The sequence below is a fragment of the Mytilus trossulus genome, chromosome 10 (genome assembly GCF_036588685.1).
Source record: "Mytilus trossulus isolate FHL-02 chromosome 10, PNRI_Mtr1.1.1.hap1, whole genome shotgun sequence".
In the NCBI taxonomy this organism is placed as follows: Eukaryota; Metazoa; Mollusca; class Bivalvia; order Mytilida; family Mytilidae; genus Mytilus; species Mytilus trossulus.
The window spans coordinates 4,808,950-4,834,689 of record NC_086382.1 but is presented as its reverse complement, the minus strand read 5'-3'; the positions used below and the strand labels follow the sequence as shown (position 1 = coordinate 4,834,689).

Sequence of the window (25,740 nt, the reverse complement as noted above, 5' to 3'; positions counted from 1 at the left end):
TATATTTATTTCAAGCCTAAATATTTCGACATTATAAATTTTAGAATTCTAATTGTGTCACAAATTCCGGTTAAGATTTGACAAGTCCGGTTAAGATTTGACTCAATACCAATATCCTGATATCGTCAGGTATATATTATCATAATATACGGATAAAGATATTTGAAATTTTGTTTGCTTTCAATAAGAATGCAAAAAGTTCTTCAAAGTAATAGAAATCATAAACTGTCATTGCATATCTAATTCATTATTAATTTTGTGCTTTAGGACGACCTACATATTTGAATAATATCATCGTAAATATACTTAAAATTGTGTACTTTTAAGATTTGAACGAACTGTTATTATGTCTTCATTTGATTGAAATCATTTACGTTTATTTGATCTTTTTTCTTGAAATTGGGATGGGTTGTTTTTAATAAAATATGATGAGTAATATTTTTTTATGTTGACACTTTTTTTTAGAGTTTTAGCAATCGCAATAAGAACCTTTGTTCGCACTTATCTGGTTTATTAGAATAAATGTCTATAAATTTACTACAATCGCAATCCTTTAATAAGATTTCAATTATTTAGTTCTATCTGCATATTTCACTTCACTTTTAAAAAAATGTAAAATTTTGAGTAGTGAACATTGTGATGCATAATAATGGATTTTTGTGCGGTATGCGGAATGAAATTGAAATAATTTCATAATAAGAATTTTATATAGGTTTTTTGGTCAGTATAAAAACTAATTGCACGGGTTTTTAGTTATCGAGGATGTGGTTGTCACCACAAAAGGTAGAGTTTACTTTTTTTACAAAATTATTTGTATTTTTTTTTTTATAGTACAGTATTTACATGTGTTGTATTTTTTTTATAGATCATTTCGTTATAGAACATGACATTATTCAACAATCTGTCAGGCCAATTGTTTTGATGGACTTTATGGCAGGTAATATTGTTTTAAAGAATAAAAGTTGAGGTAGTCATTGCGCCATTCAGTATTCAGTATCCAAAATTGAGTTTGTTTTATTGTATTTAGAAAGTAGAGTCGAATGTTGAAGTGTACATAATTGCATGTGCTCAAAATAGAGAATTTTAGCACAAACATACTTTATGTTTGGTTAAACAAATTGCATTAAAACATTAAAAAAATAATCTTGAGCTTCTGTACTAAACGATTCGTACTTTTCCGCGGTGCCATTTTAATTCAATGAACGAAACTACAATTCCGTAATGTATTAGAAGTCAGCTTGACTTGGTAAAGGCCCATATATCAGACTGACCAATTCGTCAGACACCGACGATCTGACCTGTCAGTCGAATAAATTGTTCTAATTAGTCCTACGGATTGTTGATATACTCTGGACTCGAACTGACTGATCGACAAATGTACTGTATGCAGATTTTCGGTAAATCGTAATAATTGATCTTACATTTCGATATTGTTTAACAATAGTTAATGCACAAACCAAAAGCCAAACTAACATCAATCTCTTTGTGCCCATTTGCGCGTCCATGCATCTTATATATTTGTTAATGTCTTGTAATATCTTAAAATTACCAATACCTGTGATAAACATATGTGCATGCAATATAGAAAAAAATGCCTGCCATGTTGAGGCTCTTCTTGTTTTTATATCCTAGACATACAGTTGGCTTTCCAAACTTCTGTTTAGGGGTGTAATTAGAGTGCTTGTCAAATAAATAGCCCTTGAACCAACAAAACTTAATCATTAGTTTTGTGTGCATTAATATATTCAATAAAGACCACACAAATCCTTATTTTGATAATTTTGAAATATACTTGTCAGGAACCTGAAAGATATAGGTGGATTCTTTCATATCGACATCTTTTCTTGTATCCTATAAACGACTTAGTGTTGATGGATGATCTTTTGTAGTCATTGTTAAATTTGTTTACAAGATTTGATAACTAAGAGCTTGTAATATTGTGGAACTTGAAATGTTAAGAGTCGAATCAACCTGTACAATTTTGTTCCCGGATAAATTTTCTCAGTACATGTTCATACTTGAATTCTAATTGTTTATAAACAGAAATGTTTTTTTTCTGATTTTGTTTTAGTCTGTTGTAGTCCACAAACATGTATTTATATTCGTGTATTTGAAGTCTTGTCTTTTTTTGACACGATTTGATATCTTAAACTGATTGATTGTTTTACTTTTTTGACAGGTAACAAGGAGTCAATTATGAAATAAGTAAAGTTTGTCCTAGTTTAGGAACTGACACATACAAAATGACAACAATTACAGAAGAAGAGGAAAACTATGTGAGGATGAGTTTGTTGCTGTTCGGGATCTCTCAACGTGCAGCAAGAGTTTTTTTTGACAGTGAATTTGCTCCACAAACCTTACAGAAATCTATTAGTAAAGAGTTAAAAAAATTGGATTTACTGAAAAAAGATAAGATCATCAATCAATCCCAGTGGAACCTTCTGTTTCCACAAAAAGGTTGGTATTAGAATTGTTTGTCATTTTGATATTGTCAAAATATTAGAGCTACGCCGCAGCTACCCAGACCGGTGCCTCCTATGATATGTTCTATCTAGAACACAGTCATATGCATACCAAGTCATTAAACTTACATTTTAACCCAATTCATCCGATGTAGATGTTCATTGACCAATACCTAAAGCTAAATAAAGTAGAAAAAACAATAGTATACAAACTACAACATAGAAAACTAAAGACTGAGCAAACGAACCCCACCAAAAACGGTGATCGGTATGTGCATTTTATAATCTTGTCAATTTTCTCTTGTGTTATTTAAATGATATCTTCGGAGGAATCCGTACTATTTTCAAAAAGTTATAACTTGAACCGTGTTCCAGTTACACTTAATTAATATGTTCTGTCTACCTGTTGTACCATTATATGATAATAAGCTGACTTCAGATTACAACTGATATACATGTGAATTAGTATTCCGACAGTCAAGAACTAATATAAGGTTTGACTTGTTACCTGCAACCGATAGATTTACGATCTAAGGCTTTATTCTAATTTCTGGTATACACCCTTTAGATATTTTTTTCCGAATTTAATCTGTAACACATGTTACATTTGTATTACGAGGGTTATTCAGTGTTCACCACATTTTTGGTGTTATTCCTTCATAAACACTAAAAAAGAGTCATTGCTTAAATATATTTTAAATGTAGGCCATTTTGTAATAGTAAACTATTCCATATTGAAAATTGTCAGTGAAGTTAGTATAGGGCTCTTATCTTTTTATGCTAGAGCGTAGGTTAATGACCGTGGTCAAGGAAGGCTCATTAGGTTAGGTAATTTTTAACTTTAAAAATTTTTCTTCTAGGTGTTTTACCTGATTCTAGCACCTTTGATGTCACGCTGATTATTACACTGCTTAGACATTTAATATCCCTGAATCCTCCTGACAATGGATTTGACAAATTGCCATCGGTAACTAATTCAACACCATCTGCAGCCTTAGCAACCATAAAATATTACAGAAACTACATTGCACACTTGCAGGAGGCGATCATAAAGAGTTCTTATTTCACCAAGGCTTGGAATAATATTACTGGGGTAGGTCAATCCAAAAAAGAAAAATATGTTTTTAATCAAGACTTGGGTTGGTAAATTTGTATAACTATATATATTTTTTTTAAAATAAGATATCAATGTTGGTCGTTTAATTGTAATGACCGTAAGCTCTGAAAACGTATATTTTGCATTTGGTGGCGTCATTATTCAAACTTGTCAGACACGTTTAGTCATTAATATAACGAAAGCAGTTCGTTTCCAACCATGCAAAATCCCAAAACCACTTACAGATCTCTGTTTTAGGAAAGTTAAAATGGAATGCCAGATTCATTTGAATTTTTATTTAGACCAACGTGAAAAAAATCATTGTTGTTTTCATGGTTGCCCTTGTACAGCTAAATCAATGCTATACACGAAGGTTATTTGTGAAAAGAATATATACAAATTCGAAAAAAAAACATCAATAATCAAGAAGATTTTTTCAAGGTATTAAAAACATCAAAATAAATTTAAAAATAACTGTTGAGAGACACACTCACAAGAAAACAGTGTTTGGGGAGATAAATCTTACAATAAAAAAGTCTTTGGCTAAAAAGATGAGTTTTGTATCTGTGTTGACTTGAGTTATCATTGATATGTTCATAATTATAAATTAACTGTTAACAAAACTTTGAATGTTTGAAAAACTAAGGATTATCTACCTCAGGAATAGATTACCTTAGCTGTATTTGGTAAAACTTTTAGGAATTTTTGGTCCTCAATGCTCTTCAACTTCGTACTTTATTTTGATTCGAGCGTCACTGATGAGTCTTTTTGAGACGAAACGCGCGTCTGGCGTTATTATAAAATGTTCATCCTACTATCTATGATGAGTTAATTTGCAACCACTGGGTCGATGCCACTGCTGGTGGAGATTTATTTCCCCGAGGGTATCACAAGCCCAGTGGTCAGCACTTCCGTGTTGACTTGAGTTATCATTGATATGTTCATAATTATAATAGTTTATTGAATATAATGCACATTTGTACCCATATGGGTTGAAGGCATACATAAATCAACATAGTAATTTTACAATACATCATACAGAAAAAACCAACAAAAGAACCAAACATTATATACATATATGTATCTATTATGCAGTTGTTGAGTCCACCCTCCTCAGTGACCATGACTTTTTAACAAATGAAGCAGCATACTGCATAATTGACGGACAAGAAAGACATAAAACCAATTTATCCAAATTATCCATATTATCTATATCGGAATAGATATTTTTAACTTTTTGCAAAAATTCAAATCTCAAATCTTTATTTTTTGTACATGTAAATAAAAAATGCTCTTCATCATCTATTTTATTTAGACAACAATGTTGACATAAACGTTCTTCTCTTTTTATATTTTTGTATCTACCCCTTTCAATTTCCAAAATATGGTCACTCACCCTTAATTTAGTGAATTTTTTCCTTATTTCAAAGTTATTCTCTTTAAGTAAATAAGGCTCAGTTTCATATTTCTTTTTGAATTTACTATAGATAAATAATTTATTATTTTCTGTTTAAGAATTTAATTTTTTAAAGAACAGCTTTTTATAGTTTTCTTGCACAATCTCTTTCATGTGTTTATTCATTTTATATTTTTCTTTTATAAAGTCAATATTTTGTATATCAGATATATTTAAATTATTTTCATGAGTTATATTTTTTACAAAGGTATACCAAGAATAGGTTCCTGTTTCATCCAACAGTTTAGCTGTGCAATATGCATCATATAACAACGGATTAATTTCTGTGTTAGATACTCTTGCCATATATTTTAGTGCTTGAACCGTTACATATACATCTATTGGATATGGTCCTAACTCTGCCCTTGATGCAATGTTTACTGCTTTTTTACTTAAACCTAGAATTAATTTGCAAAATTTTAAATTCACCTTTTCAATAAAGCTATTATCAATTGATGTTAGTAAATCAAAATCTTTATGATTATTTATTGCTCTACTCTGAGATCTTAATATTTTTTCATAGTAGTCCATATACCAAATTTCTGAGTTATACATTAAAATAGGTTTTATTAAAGATTCAAACAGTTTTTTATGTATATTTATAGGTATATTTTCTATATTATTCAAATATTTAAACAAACTGAATAGAACTTTTGTGCCTTTTTTTTATAGTTCCATATGTGATGTATGGAATTTACCAGAAGCCTCTATAATATTACCTAAATATTTATATTTCAATACTTTTTCTAATCTATAACCATCCAAAGTAAACTCTGCTTTAGTGTATGGTATGTTTTTTTGTTGAAATACTATCACTTTAGATTTATTTATGTTGATTGACAACTGCCATTTTTTACAATAGTTACTTAATTTCTCTAATGACTTCTGTAAACCCTCTGCACTTTCAGACAATAAAAGTAAATCATCGGCAAACATAAGACAACTTAATGACATGTTATTGAGATTTACTGGTTTACAGTCACTATCAAAAATTTCAGGAAGATCATTTATATAAATATTAAAAAGATTTGGGCTGAGGCTGTCACCCTGTTTCAAGCCTCTATCTATAAATACTGAATCAGATATGTTTTCTTTATATTTTACTGAAGCTTCAGTGCATTCATACATATTTTTTAACACTTTATATAATTTAGGTCTCATATTATCAGTCTTGATCAATTGATATAGATTACATTTATATAGCCAATTAGCTGATGACACTACTTTATTTTTTTTAATGATAAAAATGATATTGAACTAGCATTGAATGAAATTGAAATCTTCGGATCTTATTCCGGATTAATTATAAATAAAAATAAAACAGAAGGGATATGGATAGGAAAACTCAAAAATAGTAAAGACAAAATAGCAAATATTAACTGGACAGATAAACCTGTAAAAGCTTTAGGGATTTATTTTGGACATAATAATGAAAAATGTGAGAAATTAAATTTTGAAAATAAAATAGATAAAATGGATAAATTTTTTACACTTTGGAAAAAGCGAAATCTTACTATTTTAGGTAAAATCTTGATCATCAAATCTGTGATTATACCACTCTTTACCTTTTTAGCTAGCTCATGCGTATGTCCAGAAAAATATAAAAAAGAAATAGAAAGAAAATGTTTCAAATTTATCTGGAATGACAAACCAGATAAAGTTAAAAGAAATACGATGATTGGTAGTTATGAAAACGGGGGTTTGAATATGATTGACATTGAAAGTCACTTTGAATCACTAAAAGCATCATGGATAGGTAGAATCTTAAATACAGATAGGGCCAGATGGCAACTTCTACCTTTAAATTATTTACAATGCTCAGGGAAAAATTGCCTAGCAGTTTATATGAATATGGATTATAATAAAGTTGATCAATATCTACCTAATATTCCAATATTTTATAAAAATGTATTAAAAAGCTGGATGAAATTAGGAGGAGGACAGACAGATATACCAAAAACCTTTTACGAAATCAGAAAAACAAATTATTTGGGGGAATAAATACATTAAATTTAATAACAAATGTCTTTTTTTCAAAAATTGGATAAAAGGCAACTTAATTTATGTAAATGATATTTTAAATGAAAATGGTGAAATTTCACAAGACGTAATTTTGCAAAAAATTGAAAATAAATCCAACTGGATAGCGGAGTTGACATTCCTAAAAAAAGCAATTCCAAAAGATTGGTTACAATATCTTAGATCAGAGAATTCAACAAAAAGTATAGTCAATGTAAAAAGACAATGTTTGTCAATAAATGGTAAATATATTGACATTTCTCTTTTGTCAAATAAGTTATTATATAACAAATTAGTAAAGAAAATAATTGTGAAACCTATTGGTATAAATGTATGGTTAAATGTATTACCATTACAGACAGAATTTCATTTGAAACCATTGTACAACTTTATTTTTTACTATTTAGAACAAAAATAAATTGAAGATGTATCGATGGAAACTTTTACAAAGCATTTTACCTACTAAAAAGTTATTATTTAGATGGAAGGTAACAGAGAATGATTTATGTAACAAATGCTTTACTGAAGAAGATTATCAACATTACTTTATGACATGTTCTTTTTTACACGATTATTGGAGAAAAATTCTTAATTTATTGCAAAAAGTAAATATAGAAAAAGATTTCACATTGAGAGATATTGTTTTTGGCTATAAAATATCTGATAAATATTACTTTGGCTTTAACTTTCTTATAACTATTATTGGGTTTTCAATTTATAAATCCTACTATGTATCTGATCAGAAAATGAAAAGACTTGATGTTTTTTGTCTATTCATTAGAGAATTTACAAAACGAATGTATTATTCAAAGAAGTTAAAAGAAGATAATTTTTTAGTTAATGTTAAGAAACATTTATTAGATTGATGTTTTATTTATCAATATAATAGAATTGAAATTTATATGTATTCTTCACAAGAATCTTGGACTTGTTGAAGACAATGTAACAAGCAACTGATGGAAATAAAGGAATTTTAAAAATAAAAAAAAAAGATTTGGGCTGAGGCTGTCACCCTGTTTCAAGCCTCTATATATAAATACTGAATCAGATATGTTTTCTTTATATTTTACTGAAGCTTCAGTGCATTCATACATATTTTTTAACACTTTATATAATTTAGGTCTCATATTATCAGTCTTGATCAATTGATATAGATTACATTTATATAGCCAATTAGCTGATGACACTACTTTATTTTTTTTAATGATAAAAATGATATTGAACTAGCATTGAATGAAATTGAAATCTTCGGATCTTATTCCGGATTAATTATAAATAAAAATAAAACAGAAGGGATATGGATAGGAAAACTCAAAAATAGTAAAGACAAAATAGCAAATATTAACTGGACAGATAAACCTGTAAAAGCTTTAGGGATTTATTTTGGACATAATAATGAAGAATGTGAGAAATTAAATTTTGAAAATAAAATAGATAAAATGGATAAATTTTTTACACTTTGGAAAAAGCGAAATCTTACTATTTTAGGTAAAATCTTGATCATCAAATCTGTGATTATACCACTCTTTACCTTTTTAGCTAGCTCATGCGTATGTCCAGAAAAATATAAAAAAGAAATAGAAAGAAAATGTTTCAAATTTATCTGGAATGACAAACCAGATAAAGTTAAAAGAAATACGATGATTGGTAGTTATGAAAACGGGGGTTTGAATATGATTGACATTGAAAGTCACTTTGAATCACTAAAAGCATCATGGATAGGTAGAATCTTAAATACAGATAGGGCCAGATGGCAACTTCTACCTTTAAATTATTTACAATGCTCAGGGAAAAATTGCCTAGCAGTTTATATGAATATGGATTATAATAAAGTTGATCAATATCTACCTAATATTCCAATATTTTATAAAAATGTATTAAAAAGCTGGATGAAATTAGGAGGAGGACAGACAGATATACCAAAAACCTTTTACGAAATCAGAAAACAAATTATTTGGGGGAATAAATACATTAAATTTAATAACAAATGTCTTTTTTTCAAAAATTGGATAAAAGGCAACTTAATTTATGTAAATGATATTTTAAATGAAAATGGTGAAATTTCACAAGACGTAATTTTGCAAAAAATTGAAAATAAATCCAACTGGATAGCGGAGTTGACATTCCTAAAAAAAGCAATTCCAAAAGATTGGTTACAATATCTTAGATCAGAGAATTCAACAAAAAGTATAGTCAATGTAAAAAGACAATGTTTGTCAATAAATGGTAAATATATTGACATTTCTCTTTTGTCAAATAAGTTATTATATAACAAATTAGTAAAGAAAATAATTGTGAAACCTATTGGTATAAATGTATGGTTAAATGTATTACCATTACAGACAGAATTTCATTTGAAACCATTGTACAACTTTATTTTTTACTATTTAGAAGAAAATAAATTGAAAATGTATCGATGGAAACTTTTACAAAGCATTTTACCTACTAAAAAGTTATTATTTAGATGGAAGGTAACAGAGAATGATTTATGTAACAAATGCTTTACTGAAGAAGATTATCAACATTACTTTATGACATGTTCTTTTTTACACGATTATTGGAGAAAAATTCTTAATTTATTGCAAAAAGTAAATATAGAAAAAGATTTCACATTGAGAGATATTGTTTTTGGCTATAAAATATCTGATAAATATTACTTTGGCTTTATTTTTCTTATAACTATTATTGGGTTTTCAATTTATAAATCCTACTATGTATCTGATCAGAAAATGAAAAGACTTGATGTTTTTTGTCTATTCATTAGAGAATTTACAAAACGAATGTATTATTCAAAGAAGTTAAAAGAAGATAATTTTTTAGTTAATGTTAAGAAACATTTATTAGATTGATGTTTTATTTATCAATATAATAGAATTGAAATTTATATGTATTCTTCACAAGAATCTTGGACTTGTTGAAGACAATGTAACCAGCAACTGATGGAAATAAAGGAATTTTGAAAATAAAAAAAAAAGATTTGGGCTGAGGCTGTCACCCTGTTTCAAGCCTCTATCTATAAATACTGAATCAGATATGTTTTCTTTATATTTTACTGAAGCTTCAGTGCATTCATACATATTTTTTAACACTTTATATAATTTAGGTCTCATATTATCAGTCTTGATCAATTGATATAGAAGGCCTAGTCTCCAAACTGAGTCAAATGCCTACTTCAAATCTACAAAACATCCAAATAATTTTTGGTTTTTATTATTCATATATTTATTAATAACTGTTTTTAAAATAAACAAACTATCTGAAGTTCTATTATTCTTTCGAAATCCAAACTGTGCTGGATTCATGTTATCTTCAAAAATTATTATTAACCTGTTATTTATAACAGAATTAAATATCTTACTTAAACAATTCATCAGGGAAATACCCCTATAATTAGCTGGATGAAGTAAGTCTCCCTGTTTAAAAATAGGTATTATATATGATTTATTCCACTGATCTGGATAAATTGAACTATCTAATATTAGATTAAAGCATTTTGCTAATGAAGTTAGCATTACTTGGCTACTGTGTTTTATTATTTCATAACAAATTAAGTCTGGGCCAGTACTTTTACCATGCTTTATTGATTTTATAACATTTTTTATTTCAGAAAAGTGAAATGACATAATAATAAACAGAACAAATAAAACAGGTCTTTCAACAGTTGACCTAATACCAATCAGAACAATACAATAGGTTTTTCCAAAAAATGGAAAAGAGAAAGACCTTATAATAGTTTTGCCACTACAAGACATATATCAAAACAGAAAAATAAAGTGTGTGGACCTGAGCTACACGCTGATTACGTTATATTTGTCAATTGATAGATGATTGTTGATTAGGTTTTTTCAACGGAAGCACCATAAGTGTCATTTAGAGTTACTTACATTCAGACAATATACCAGATCTTCATTAATTTCGCTTTTGACAAAAAATGTTAAAATGAGAATGAAAAAAGAAAGTGGAAATTTATAACTTCTGGTATTCTAATTTCACCTGGCTATTTGTAACAATCTTCATCAAATCAATCGCCGAGTTACAGGCTTATGTGTGCTTAGCTACTAATCTCAAAAACTGCAATTGCTAGGCAAAATCATAAAAATGATCAGCAATCCAAAATCTACAAAATGTCTTTTGATAGTGATTATTTCCCGAAAACGACGATTTTAGACCATCTTTGTGTTTTTGTCTTCTATTTCCAAAACTATAATATATAGGAGAAAATATAAAATCCATAAACGATCATGAGAACAAGATATGAAAAACTACTTATAGGATCGAAACCATCAGACAGCTCCTTATATGAGTTATTGCCCTAAAATCATGATGGTTTTACAATCTGATTGAAATACAAATTCTGTGTCATTCACGACTGACAAGGATCTGAAGACAGTCTTCGAAAAGAGTAGTTATAAAAGACAAAAACATGAACTGAAAATCGTCAAAATGCTTGAGAGTATGAGTTATAATTTATAAGCCGAAATAAATTGTGAATAAATCATTATTTCAAAAGTCCATGGAAGGCTCTTAGATTGTAGTACAGTTAGTACGGTATGAAATAGAAAATCTAATAGGCAATTAGAAGCCGTCGTGAATATTTTCTAAAAGCGATTTTCCTGCAAAAACTGAGGCGACAATGGGAAAAAATGTTTTCAACAATTATTTTATTCTCTTAGAACATTGTTTTTTCTTAAATATAAACGGTGAAACAAACTTGAATATATTAATTTTCAATTTTACACTGAAAGGTAACTCATGCAGAACATAAGATGAACGACAAACATTTACAAGAACAATCAATAAATTTGCAAATTGAACATGTTTTAGCATGTTACAGTATAATTCAATCAAGTTTTGCAATATATCCCCTACTGACGTGTATTTTTAATTGAACTTTATGCATATTGATCAGAGCTTTTGAGAAATCCAAATTGTCTATTATACCGTCGAAAATATCAGGTTAACAAAAAAAGTAAGCATTTTTTTTTTATTGCGAAAAAGTAAAAAAATCAATAACAAAATTTCATAGTTTACTAGTTGAGAGATTCATGCTCTTTAAGCCTATCGATTTTTATAAGGTTGCAAATGAATGATCGGTTGAAAAACAAGGTACACAAATGTAGAAGTGTTTGTATTTGGATTGGGAAAAGTGGTTACTTTCAGTATGTTTAACAAAATAAAATTCTTTATGTAAATGACGCGTATAAAAAACTGGAACTTAAATGAAAATTTTTGACAAATGTTTAAATTATTGGCTATTTATCTCAGAAACGATCCTATATGGACAGAAACTTGAATCAGCAACAATGATGAGCAATACAAGAAGAAATGGTGTAGAAAAAAAAGTAAAGTGTTTGTATTTGGATTGGGAAAAGTGGTTACTTTCAGTATGTTTAACAAAATAAAATTCTTTATGTAAATGACGCGTATAAAAAACTGGAACTTAAATGAAAATTTTTGACAAATGTTTAAATTATTGGCTATTTATCTCAGAAACGATCCTATATGGACAGAAACTTGAATCAGCAACAATGATGAGCAATACAAGAAGAAATGGTGTAGAAAAATGTTTGACGACTACTTAGAAAAGTTATTGCCCTTTAATTGGTTTAATTTTGTACATAAAGGAAATATTGAGAATGCGAGGTTATGCCGAGCATTTCTATCCTGTTTTATCTTATAATTCGTTTCTGTGTGTGTTGTATTTTAGTGTTTCCGTTGTGTCGTTGTTCTCCTCTTAATTTGACGTGTTTCCCCAAATTTAAGTTTGTAACCCGGATTTGTTTTTTCTGAATTGATTTATGAATTTCGAACAGCGGTATACTACTGTTGAATTTATTTAAGCCGAATACATATAAAACGTATATTTCGAGACAAAATATGGTTATTCTTTTCATACTGCAACTCTTACAACATCATTGATTAATTTGAAACGGACGCCGGAAAAAGTTATCGAAGAAAGAGGGACGAAAGATACCAAAGGGACAGTCAAACTCATAAATCTAAAACAAACTGACAACGCCATAGCTAAAAATTTAAAAGACAAACAGAAAAACAATAGTACACATGACACAACATAGAAAACTAAAGAATAAACAACACGAACCCCACCAAAAACTAGTGGTGATCTCAGGTGCTCCGGAAGGGTAAGTGAACCTGCTTTATGTATATAACAAAATTTAAATAAATCTGTGTACACAGCTAACATTCTGTGTGCTATATCTGGTAATCAGCAGTTTGAATTAAATAGTTGGTATAAAATTGAGAACGTAAATGGGGAATGTGTCAAAGAGACAACAACCCGACCAAAGAGCAGACTACAGCCGAAGGCCACCAATGGGTCTTCAATGCAGTGAGAAACTGTGCAGCTGGCCCCTTAACAAAATTGTATACTAGTTCAGTGATAATGGACGTCATACTAAACTCCGAAATATACACAAGAAACTAAAATTAAAGATCATACAAGACTAACGAAGGCCAGAGGCTCCTGACTTGGGACAGGCGCAAAAATGCGGCCGGGTTAAACATGTTTTTTGAGATCTCAACCCTCCCCCTATACCTCTAGCCAATGTAGAAAAACAGCAAAAGAAGTTCGAGTCCGATGTCAGAATAGGTAACAAAAGAAACTAAACAAAATGACCATGATACATAAATTAACAAAGGACTACTAGCAGTTACTGACATGCTACCTTCAGTCCTCAATTAAACTGATTGAAAGAATATGTCTTCATCATATGAATATCAAATACAATCCCTCCCGTTAGGGGTTTAGTATTATACCATCATAAAATTTATGAGAAAAACATAACCCGTATCATGCCAACATCTGGTTTTAGAATAAATGTGTTTATTTCCGATGTAAAGACCCTATAAGTGAATCAATATTAAAGCCAAAATATGCAATCTTTAATGACCTGACAACAGTATCGTAACTATATCCCTACTTAATAAGTCTGTTTAAAGGTTTTGTTAGCTTTTGAGGTGAATGCCGACATTTTTGTGCTTTGTAAAGAATATTACCATACCATAAAATTGGATGTGAAATACCTGAACGTATAAGATGTCTGCAAGTTGATTTGTATTTACGAATGATGTCCTTGTACCAATGATAAAACTTAGTAATTGTTTTGACTATTTTGCGATATAGAAAACCCTGGTGTAATAATTTTTCAGTAATACACAAATTATGCATTGAATAATGTATAACATATATGCTTCGTATTTACAGGCTGTCGAAAGACTAGGTGGTAAACACATGCTTGATGAATGCAAAGAGTTGAAAACAAAAGTCTTAGAAAAGTCAACAGTACCATGGAACAGAAGAGGTAACGACTTATACTTGTATTTTAACGCTAGAATATAATAGATGATAACACACACTTTATGATAACTATTGTATTTATACGTTAAAAGTAAAAAAATGATAGCAAACTTTAAATAAGACTAAACACCGGGACCTTATAAAAGGAGGTACGGACCAAAGCTTTAGAACTACCAGTCTATTTTTACTTAACTGAATAAGAGATGATAAAACAAATTTAACAATCACTTGGTCCTCAGAACACGAAGTAATCACCAAAACTGTTGTACAACCAATGCATTAAAATGATGGAAAATATTAGATGATAATATAAACCTTGGACCAGGTATTGTATAAAAACTAGCAGACTTGAAGTGGTGGTTAAACGAAGAAGCAATATATTTCAGACCAAGCGAAGTTAAAAGAAATAACAGCCGCAATGATCTATTACATGTTGTGTCATGTGTACTATTGTTTGTCTGTTTGTCTTTTTCATTTTTAGCCATGGCGTTGTCAGTTTGTTTTAGATTTATAAGTTTGACTGTCCCTTTGGTATTTTTCGTCCCTCTTTTACAGTACAAACAGGAGAGGCAAAGCAAAATAGTTTCGTTTTATTTAAAATATAATCCCGCCATCACTAATTACCTTTCCCGTTTGATCCTAGCCAATATGCAGATTATTGCCAAACACCAAAATTTATCAATTTGAAAGATCTTTCCCAAACCTCCAGTCTTAGATTTGTGAGAGCTGATATCTCCTCTAATAAATAGAGGTGAAAGTCGTGTTATAACAGACGATGTTTGACTTGCCAACAAATACCGAATACTCAAACAATTACTTGCCACTTCAATGGGTCCGTATAAAAGATATATTGCAATGTAACTTGCAAAACCCAGAATGTTGTATACCTTCTTCAGTGTCGATATGGCATGCAGTATGTTGGCAATACATAACAACTATTCAACAAACGCATGAATCGTCATCGAAGTGACTACACCTGCAAGCCCGACCTCCCCGTAACTCGTCATTTGAGATCACTGGGCACGCCGAAGTTGATCTCAAAATCTTTACTACATGTATCACTATCATAGACCACAACAGTCTAGGGCTTACAGACTTGCTTGGGAAAGTTTTTTTATAAGAAAGTTAAGGACAGTTTCCCCAAGAGGCATTAATGAAACTAGAGGCTCCAAGGAGCCTGTATCGCTCACCTGATATGTTTTACTTACAATTGATGCATGAAATAATGCAACAATTATACTTTTGATTTAGTTTCGGAGATAGAAGTCAAAAACTGCATTTTCCCGCTATATTCTTTTTTATAAGCCATGTCTGCCATGTAGGTTGGCAGACAATGTCATCGGACATATATTTTAAACTATATACCCTACTAATGATTGTGACCAAGTTTGGTTAAATTTGTCTCAGTTGATTCAGGAGAAGACTTTTGCAAAAGATTACAAAAATTTACAAAATTTTATTAAAAATTTACTATGAAGGACAATAACTCTTTAAGGGGTCAATTGACCATTTTGGTTTTGTTGAATTATTTGTAGATCTTACTTTGCTGAACGTTATTGCTGTGTACAGTTTATCTCTATCTATAATAATATTCAAGATAATAACCAAGAACTGCATGATTTCCTTAAAATTACTACGGTAAATCAGGGTCAGCAAACTTAAACCACCTCTTCTGATTTGTCTGAAAATTCAGGACAGATAGATCTCAACCTGATGAACATGTTTACCAACTGTCAAATTTGCTCTAAATGCGTTAGTATCAGAGATATAAGCCCAAAACTGTATTTTCTATGTTAGCCATGTCGATCATAATGGTTGGCCGGTGGGGTCATCGGATACATTTTTTAAAACTATATACCCTAATAACGATTGTTAACAAGTTAGATTTAATTTATCTAAGTATTTTCAGAGGAAAAGATTTTTGTAAGATAACAAAACTTTACAATTTTTTTTTTTTTAATTTTACTATAAAGGACAATAACTTCTAAAGGGGGCAATTGACCATTTTGATCATGTTCGACTTATTTGTATATCTTACTTTGCTGAACAATATTGCTGTTTACAGTTTATCTCTATTTATGATAATATTCCAGATAAAAACCAAAACCCGCCAAATTTCCTAAAAATTACCAATTCAGGGGCAGCGACCAAATAACGGGTTGTCTGATATGTCTGCAAATTTCAGGGCAAATAAATCTTAGCCTTATAAACATGTTTACCCCTGTCAGATCTGCCCTTAATGCTTTGGTTTCATAGATATAAGCCAAAATCTACATTTAACCCCTTGGTCTATTAATAGCCATATCGGCCATCTTGATTAGTTGGTTGGTCATGGGACACATTTTTTAAACAAGGTACCCCAATGATGATTGTGGCAAAGTTTGGTTAAATTTGGCCCAGTAGTTTCAGAGGGGAAGATTTTTGTAAGAGTTAACAGATGACGGACGACGGACGCCAAGTGATGAGATAAGATCACTTGGCCCATAGCGCCAGGTGAGCTAAACACATAGAATGGGTCCCTACCGTCACTTGTTTCCAGTAACTCGTGCTTCAGTACAGGAGTCTTACAGTTAAAGGAATTTATTCTTCCTCCAAAACATCAATATGGAAAAAATCATAAGCGTATTGATTCGTGATAATTAGTATAACGTACAAGATCATTATTTCAGTTTCAGTACCACATGTCAAGCTTAGAATCATTTGACATCTTACTGATGAAGGATATAAAATATCCGAAATATTAAACTTGTTCATGATTTTACTTTTTTTTTTCTGATGTTGTACCATCTTAGACTAGCTTATTATATTTTATAATTTGTAGTGTACTGTATTATAATTATATGATCCATCGCCCTGTAGGATTTATCGTTGGCTATTATTCAGACATTATATATATATACATATATATACACGAGTCTAAATTGAAAACTACGTTCAAACCTATGACTGCGTTGGATAAAAACCGCAATTTTTATACGTGTGCATGTCAAACAAATTTCGTTGTAGAAGGGTCTAAAAACAGCACAAACAACATTTTCCAAAAGACCAAAAGAGTGAAAAAGTATATTTAAACAAAACGCATTTGACTAACAGGTCGAACAACTGATGTTCTTTAACCCTGCTGACTGCCATTGACGATAGCCAAATAAAATTGATCACAGGTTGTAACAAAATGGATCTTATTATAAATTTAATACGTCACAGAAAAAAAAAATTGTTAACTTGTGGACAGGATGTTGTGCCACAAACATTCGGTGTCAATATTTCTTAAGTACATCATATCCGGATTTCGACAATAAATGTCTCTTCAGTGATGTTAGAGATCGAAACGGTATTTGGAAGGCCATATAAAAAGCACCCTCATTTTTAGAGAAAGTACCCTATTTTTTAGATTAACTCTTGAATTTTAAGAGTCAATATATAGGATGAACGGATCATATAAACCGGAGGGAAAATATGATACATGCCCAAACAAAAAATATAAACGAGTCTAAATTGAAAACTACGTTCAAACCTATGACTGCGTTGGATAAAAACCGCAATTTTAATACGTGTGCATGTCAAACAAATTTCGTTGTAGAAGGGTCTAAAAACAGCACAAACAACATTTTCCAAAAGACCAAAAGAGTGAAAAAGTATATTTAAACAAAACGCATTTGACTAACAGGTCGAACAACTGATGTTCTTTAACCCTGCTGACTGCCATTGGCGATTGCCAAATAAAATTGATCACAGGTTGTAACAAAATGGATCTTATTATAAGAGACATTTATTGTCGAAATCCGGATATGGTGTACTTAAGAAATATTGACACCGAATGTTTGTGGCACAACATCCTGTCCACAAGTTAACAATTTTTTTTTCTGTGACGTATTTAATTTATAATAAGATCCATTTTGTTACAACCTGTGATCAATTTTATTTGGCAATCGCCAATGGCAGTCAGCAGGGTTAAAGAACATCAGTTGTTCGACCTGTTAGTCAAATGCGTTTTGTTTAAATATACTTTTTCACTCTTTTGGTCTTTTGGAAAATGTTGTTTGTGCTGTTTTTAGACCCTTCTACATATATATACATATATATTTATCTGCCTATGTGTAGTGATAACTGCAAATTATACCTTGTCCATCGGATTTCTTATGATTAAGAAATACCAGTTAATCATAAGAAATCCGATGGACAAGGTATAATTTGCAGTTATCACTACACATAGGCAGAGATATACATATATTAATTTACAGTGATTGTATGCTTCTAGATTAGCATCCTGTAATTATACTGAAGAGATGAGTAGATGATCATTTCTGTACACTAAAAAGAATACTTGTTCAGAGATCCTTGTTTAATTCCTACAAGAAGGTAACACCTCCCGAAACGAAGCCAAGCCATCAGGTTTAAACGGATTTGTTCATCGGAATTAAAATTAAACCATTGTTTGGGGCAACTCAGACAGCAACTTAAATCAAGAGGTTATAAGAACAAAAATATTTCAGAAGCTTTCGATAAAGCAAAAGAAAAAGACCGAACAAACTTCCATGAATACAAAAAAAAAGACGGCCCAGACAAATAAAATCCCGTTTGTTGTTAGCTTTCATCCTGACCTGACAAATCTTTCATCCATTGTCCACAAACACTAACGTCCAATTGAAAATGACCCTTCCTTAAAAGAAATTTTTCCATCACCTCCCGTTATGGCTTACCGCAGACCCCAAAACCTCAAAGATATTCTAGTAACATCCAAAGTATCTAAACAGGAAATATCAACAATCGGAGGTTATAAACCATGCGGAAGAGGCAATTGTAAGTGCTGCAAAGTCGCCAACATCGAAACCCGATTCGTCAGCACAGTCACAAAGAAAAAATACAACATATTTATTACATCAAATTGCAAAACGCAAAATTGCATTTATGTTCTAACGTGTGGAACGTGCAAATTACAATATGTTGTTGAAACAGAAACACCATTTAACATCTGACTACATAACCATCGGTCATTTTATACAAAAGAAAGAAAATGCCCAAATACAAGACACCTTTTAAGAGCAGGACATGATTTTGAAAACGTCACATTTCAAATCATTGAGAAAAATCAAAATTAGGACACACAAGGAAGACAAAAGAAAGAGAGATTATGGATGCACCAGTTACGAACTCTTAAATCTGATTGACTTAATGAGAAAGACGAAAAAAGATTTAAAAGCAAATCAAAACCATAATTATCTTGAAATCATACAAATTAATTTATAGAAATTCATACAATTAATCGAACATTTATAAATGTGTTAAACTTTTATTCCATCTTTATGTAGTTGTAGTTACAAACATATTTTATGCAACATCAATAAATATGTTACACTTTTCCTAAAATCTTGTATAGATTAAGCTACAAAAATATGTTTTTGTCATTCATCCGATTTCACATTGAGAGATGCACACGCTTGATGAAGCTAATTTGTTTACCGAAATATTGCGTATTTCTATTTAAAATTTAATAGAACTTTTTAATGTATTAACTAGCGTGTTTAAGTTATTTTTTTAGACATTTATATAATTTAAATTCAGTAACTGTATCAATTTATTTTCACAAACTGATCCACGCTTACATAGATTGGATGTTGATGGTTGCTATTTTTAGACATTATAGACAAAGGGTTTGCGCGCGCTAACAATAACAGCCGCAATGACCTCTTACAGAACAAACGGAAGAGGCGCAGCAAAATAGTCCCGTTTGTTCTAACATACAATGCAGCCTTTACTAACCTTTCACGTTTGATCCGTGCCAATTGGCAAATTATTGCCAAACACCCTAAATTATCCAAAATCTTTCCCAATCCTCTTGTCTTAGCTTTTCGGAGACCAGAAAGTCTGAAAGACTTATTTCTAAGAGCTGACGTCTCTTCAAATAAAAGCTGTTCAATTGCAGGATGGTGCAAGTCATGTGGTAACAGACGTTGTCCGACTTGTCAACAAATACTAAATACTCAAACATTTACTTGCCACTCGACTGGGTCTGTGTACACTATATTTTGCAATGTAACTTGCAAAACCCAGAATTTTGTATACCTCCTTCAGTGTTGATGTGTCATGCAGTATGTTGGCGAGACAGAGCAGCCATTTAACAAACGCATGAATGTTCATCGAAGTGACTACACTTGCAAGCCCGACCTACCCGTAAGTCGTCATTTGAGATCACCTGGGTACGCCCAAGGTGATCTCAAAAACCTTACCATCACAATCATAGACCACAACGAGGGTTGGTCGAAGGTCGACAGAGTCGCTCTGGAAAGATTTTGGATAAGAAAGTTAAGGACAGTTTCCCCAGAGGGCATACATGAAAAAACATAGAATGAGTCACTCATTTTCCTGTCACCCCTTTATTCCAGTAACTCCGGCTTCAGTACTGGCTTTACAGTTTGAAGATTTTTTTTAAATTACCAGTTTAAATTACAGGGCTCCATTCATTTGGGATGGATGTATAAGAACGTAGCCACGTTCAATTATTTTACCTTATTAGATAAAACTTATTTTTCTAATCATTGTTAAACTGCTATTCGTTTGGGAGGCTTACATATGTAGTTTCAGTTGCAATTGCCCTCCCGTTGTCAAATTTGAAATACTATAGCAACTTGGATCGGTTAGGGCATTTTTTATTTTTTTTATTTTTTTGTTTTAGGACTGCCCTCTATGCAGTTATCACATCTAAAATGTCACAACCTTTGGAAATTTAGAGTTGTGCCAGTTCACATCGCAAACAACTATTTTTATTTGGCATATCTTTGTAATCTTTGCGCCGTGTTTGGAAATTTTAAAATTGTACCAGCGTCTGTGGTGTCCGCTAAAATTGTATAAACGTTCAAGATTTTGATAGTGTCTCTATTTGAATATATTGACATGATTCATTTTACATCGTGCTATTATTGAAGAAGGATATCTGTTATCCGAAATATCTAATATTTGTTCATTTTATAGTTATTTAATGGTGATGTTGTACCCTTTTGGACTTGTTAAAAGTCAAACCGAACACCAGTTAAGACGCTTGTACTATTCTATGAATTTGTTAGACATGGCATAGGTTATATGGCTTATTACAACAAATATATGCTTTAAATACAAATAATAATGTACTATATGAACTAGCACAATTCTGTTCAAAACTCATAAATCCTATTCTAAAACTTTCACGGGAACGACAATTATGATGGTACAAGAATGATAACGTCAATAAAATTACCAAATAGACAGCACTGAACGATCTAAATTTATAAATATTTCAAATTAACAGAGTAAAGTAGCTACAACAGAGTCTGCGTATTTAAACATCGCGAACAAACGGCCGTTAAGGTTCATGTGGACCCTATGCCTAAAATGGCCGTATTTTCACCTCAAAATTTATTCTGAGTACAGACAAACCTGTGCATCTGGAAAAGTTTTAAGGCATAGCATTTTTTTAAGTTTTCACTTAGTAGAATTAGAAGAACGTGCCTTGGTACTTTTACATCCCTCAAAAAATAAGCAATTTAAATTGGTATATTCAACAAATTTATTTTATAGATGAGTAAAGTTAAGTAATTGAAACAAAGGCTGTAATAATAAGTAATATAACCTAAATGTAAAGCACCACACGGAGTCGAACTACATCTTTTCATTATGTACTTTCACTTTCGTTTTATATAGTACCTACGTTGTGCTATATTATGACATTCAGGACTAAATAATAATGTCGTTAATAGACGTTACCCCTGACGACGTCGCCAGCAACCATATCCTTGAAGATCTGTTAAATAGTGAAACTGGTATGGAGGATACTATGGAGAACATTATGAACATTTTTTTTATTGTAATAGACAGAATGTGAATATTCATATTAAATACAAATATTTGGTGCATTTTTAGCCTTAATTTTTTTCTCTCCCTATTTTGTGCACAGCGTGGACATAATTTAAAAACTTTTCAATATATATATACGCTAGATTAAAACTGACGAGTAAAGGTACCACCCAGCCACCGAAAGCTATATTAATTGTGAAGCCTAGGTGGTCGAGTGGTCTAGCGCGTCAGGCACAGTGCAAGGCGATTTGGTGACACGATATCTCAGAAGCATGAGTTCAAATCCCGGCGAGGAAAGGAAAAAAATAAATTGCGAAAGCAAATTTACAGATCTAACATTGTTGTGCTGATGTTTAGACGAATGATATATACAGAATGGATAAAATCTGGTTCAGACGTACTTATAATAGGATTATTTCTGTGACTGCATCTTACATTAATTTGTAGGATCCTTTACAATAGATTATGCAGCTGATCTGTAACAATTCCATCTTCATACCTTATATATAATTTACTGTACATGTGTTACGACACTAGATTGAAACTGACGAAGAAAGGTAACATCCAGCCACCGAAAGCTTCATTTTTATGAAAGCCAGGTGTTCGTGTGGTCTAGCGGGACGGCTACAGTGCAGGCGATTTGGTGTCACGATATCTCAGTAGCATGGGTTCGAATCCTGGCGAGGGAAGAACAAAAATTTGCGGAAGCAAATTTACATATCTAACATTGTTGGGTTTATGTTCAGACGAGTTGTATATACATAATGTACACAGCCATGTATTATCATCATTGCTGGTGATCCGATGGATAAATCTGTTGTAGAGTTGTCACTGGCTCAGACATACTTAAAAATATAATTATTTTCTGTGACTTCATCTGACATTAATTTGTAGGATCCTTTACTATAGATAATATAGCTGATCTGTAAAAATAACATATCCAAGCTATATATATATAGGATTTTATTGTTGGAGAGACAATTATAATTACCTAGAAATAGGTAGTATGAAATATTTCAAAAATGGTAAGACATTTACAGTAAACGCAAACATGACTTGCAAATCAGAAAATTTAGTCTATTGTATAACATGTGTTAACTGTAAAGAAAATTACATTGGTCGAACAGGAAATAGTGTGTGTGAACGGGTCAGGATCCATAAACAGCAAATACGGCAACCCGAGTACAGACAAATTCCGTTGAGCGAACATTTAGACATTTGTGCGGGAGGAAAAAATTTTCCCCATTCTTCAAATGTACGGAACCAACAGAAGAATACCGTAAAGAACTAGAAAGAAAATTCATAAAAGTGTTTAACGCCAAGCTAAATGCTTAGTAGTTACATGAACAATGACGTCGCGTCAAACTACTAATATGTTACGAACAATGACGTCACGGCATAATACTAATGTGTTCCCCATAACGACGTTCATAGTCTTGAAAAGTCCCAAGATGGATGAAAGCGCTAGACAATGCTGCTTTTAAAACTCTTTTTGTGTATTTAATTTTTAATATATAATTCTGTACACCGCTTGAAAAGAAACTTTTTTGTATATATATATATACGCAGTCATAGGTTTGAACGGAGTTTTCAATTTAGACTCGTTTATATTTTTTGTTTGGGCATGTATCATATTTTCCCTCCGGTTTATATGATCCGTTCATCCTATATATTGACTCTTAAAATTCAAGAGTTAATCTAAAAATGAGGGTATTTTCTCTAAAAATGAGGGTACTTTTTATATGGCCTTCCAAATACCGTTTCGATCCCTAACATCACTGAAGAGACATTTATTGTCGAAATCCGGATATGGTGTACTAAAGAAATATTGACACCGAATGTTTGTGGCACAACATCCTGTCCACAAGTTAACATTTTTTTTTTCCTGTGACGTATTAAATTTATATAAGAATCCATTTTGTTACATCTTGTGATCAATTTTATTTGGCAATCGTCAATGGCAGTCAGCAGGGTTAAAGAACATCAGTTGTTCGACCTGTTAGTCAAATGCGTTTTGTTTCAATATATATATATATATATATTATATATACAACTCGTCTAAACAACAACCCAACAATGTAAGATCTGTAAATTTGCTTTCGCAATTTTTTTGTTCTTCCCTCGCCGGGTTTCAAACCCATGCTACTGAGATATCGTGACACCAAATCGCCTGCACTATAGCCGTCCCGCTAGACCACACGACCACCTGGGCTATAAATATATATATATATAAGTACGTCTGAACCAGTGACAACTCTACAACAGATTTAACCATCGGATCACGAGCAGTGATTGTGATACATGGCATGGCTGTGTACATTCTGTATATACAACTCGTCTAAACATCAATCCAACAATGTTAGATCTGTAAATTTGCTTTCGCAAAGGAGTAGGTCCAGTAAGACCCCTTTTTTGGCCCCAAAATATAGCAGTTTTACAAAATTGTTAAAATGTAAACTTTTTGGTTATTTATTGGACAGTAGAATGCTTCTGCTACATATATATGGGCTGTTTTTGACAATACAATGCACATATATCGGGTACTAGCGCCATTAAGTCATGCTAAATTACTGAAATCTTCACAATTCTAGCATTTTAGTTAAATTTTATACGGTTTTCGTGTAAAACGGAAGTGGCCGCATTCGTGTTCATCCTTTATATTGAAATGCAAGTTGTATTTTATGATACTACATAACATATATAAAGGTTGAGGATGAACACGGATGCGGCCACTTTCATTTTTGACAAAAAACATCTGAAAAGTGACATTTTTATGCAAATTTAGTAGATTTTTCATATTTAAGCTTGAATCGGATCGTTTTTAATGACTAAATCAGTTAAAATCTTTCACATTAACTAATTGAATCAAATGAAATAGACACTTAAGTGTTTAAAAAGTGGTCAAAATCTTTCGTCAGATGAACCTGAGATTTGAGGCCAAAATGGGTCCTTACCGGACATACTCCTTTTGTTCTTCCCTCGCCGGGATTCGAACCCATGCAACTGAGATATCGTGACATAAAAATATATATATTCGTCAATGGATCAGAAGTACTTTTATATATATATATAAAACTTCTGAATAATAGTCAACGATCTTTCCCACAAGGGCGCTGGATCGTTACGAGTAACGATACATGTACACAATAAATAAATTATACAAACGCGTAAAAAGTGTACAAAAGTATACCAATAACAAATCAAGGAAACTATAAATGTAATTATTTATAAATATTTCGTGAAACAGATATCCTTCAGCAGTATGATTATATGTTAATTAAATCATATCAATCTACCTTGATTAAACTATACCAATCTTGAAATTTATACAATAAAACAGATAAACCGAACATCATAGTTTAGACGCTTGTACAATTCGATTTTTTTAAAACATGACATAGGTTATATAGCTATTTACAACAGTGACTGCAAAGACATGCTTCAAATAATAAAGTAGTAATGTGCGATATGATTTAAAAGATGACGACAGTTACGATGTTACTAGAACGATTGTGTCAATAAACATTCCAAATAAACAGCACTAGATAGTTAAAGAAGACAT

At 31.3% G+C, this 25,740-nt stretch overlaps 1 protein-coding gene across 1 annotated transcript in view; it reads left to right on the top strand.

The window, feature by feature from the left end:
• LOC134686640 (uncharacterized) overlaps positions 1-25,740 on the top strand; it is a 48,163-nt gene that overhangs the window by 9,779 nt on the left and 12,644 nt on the right. The window contains exons 3-5 of the mRNA XM_063546315.1: positions 866-937; positions 3,323-3,555; positions 14,259-14,355. Of these exons, the coding sequence (XP_063402385.1) occupies positions 866-937; positions 3,323-3,555; positions 14,259-14,355 (402 nt within the window). The remainder of the gene's footprint in view (positions 1-865; positions 938-3,322; positions 3,556-14,258; positions 14,356-25,740) is intronic.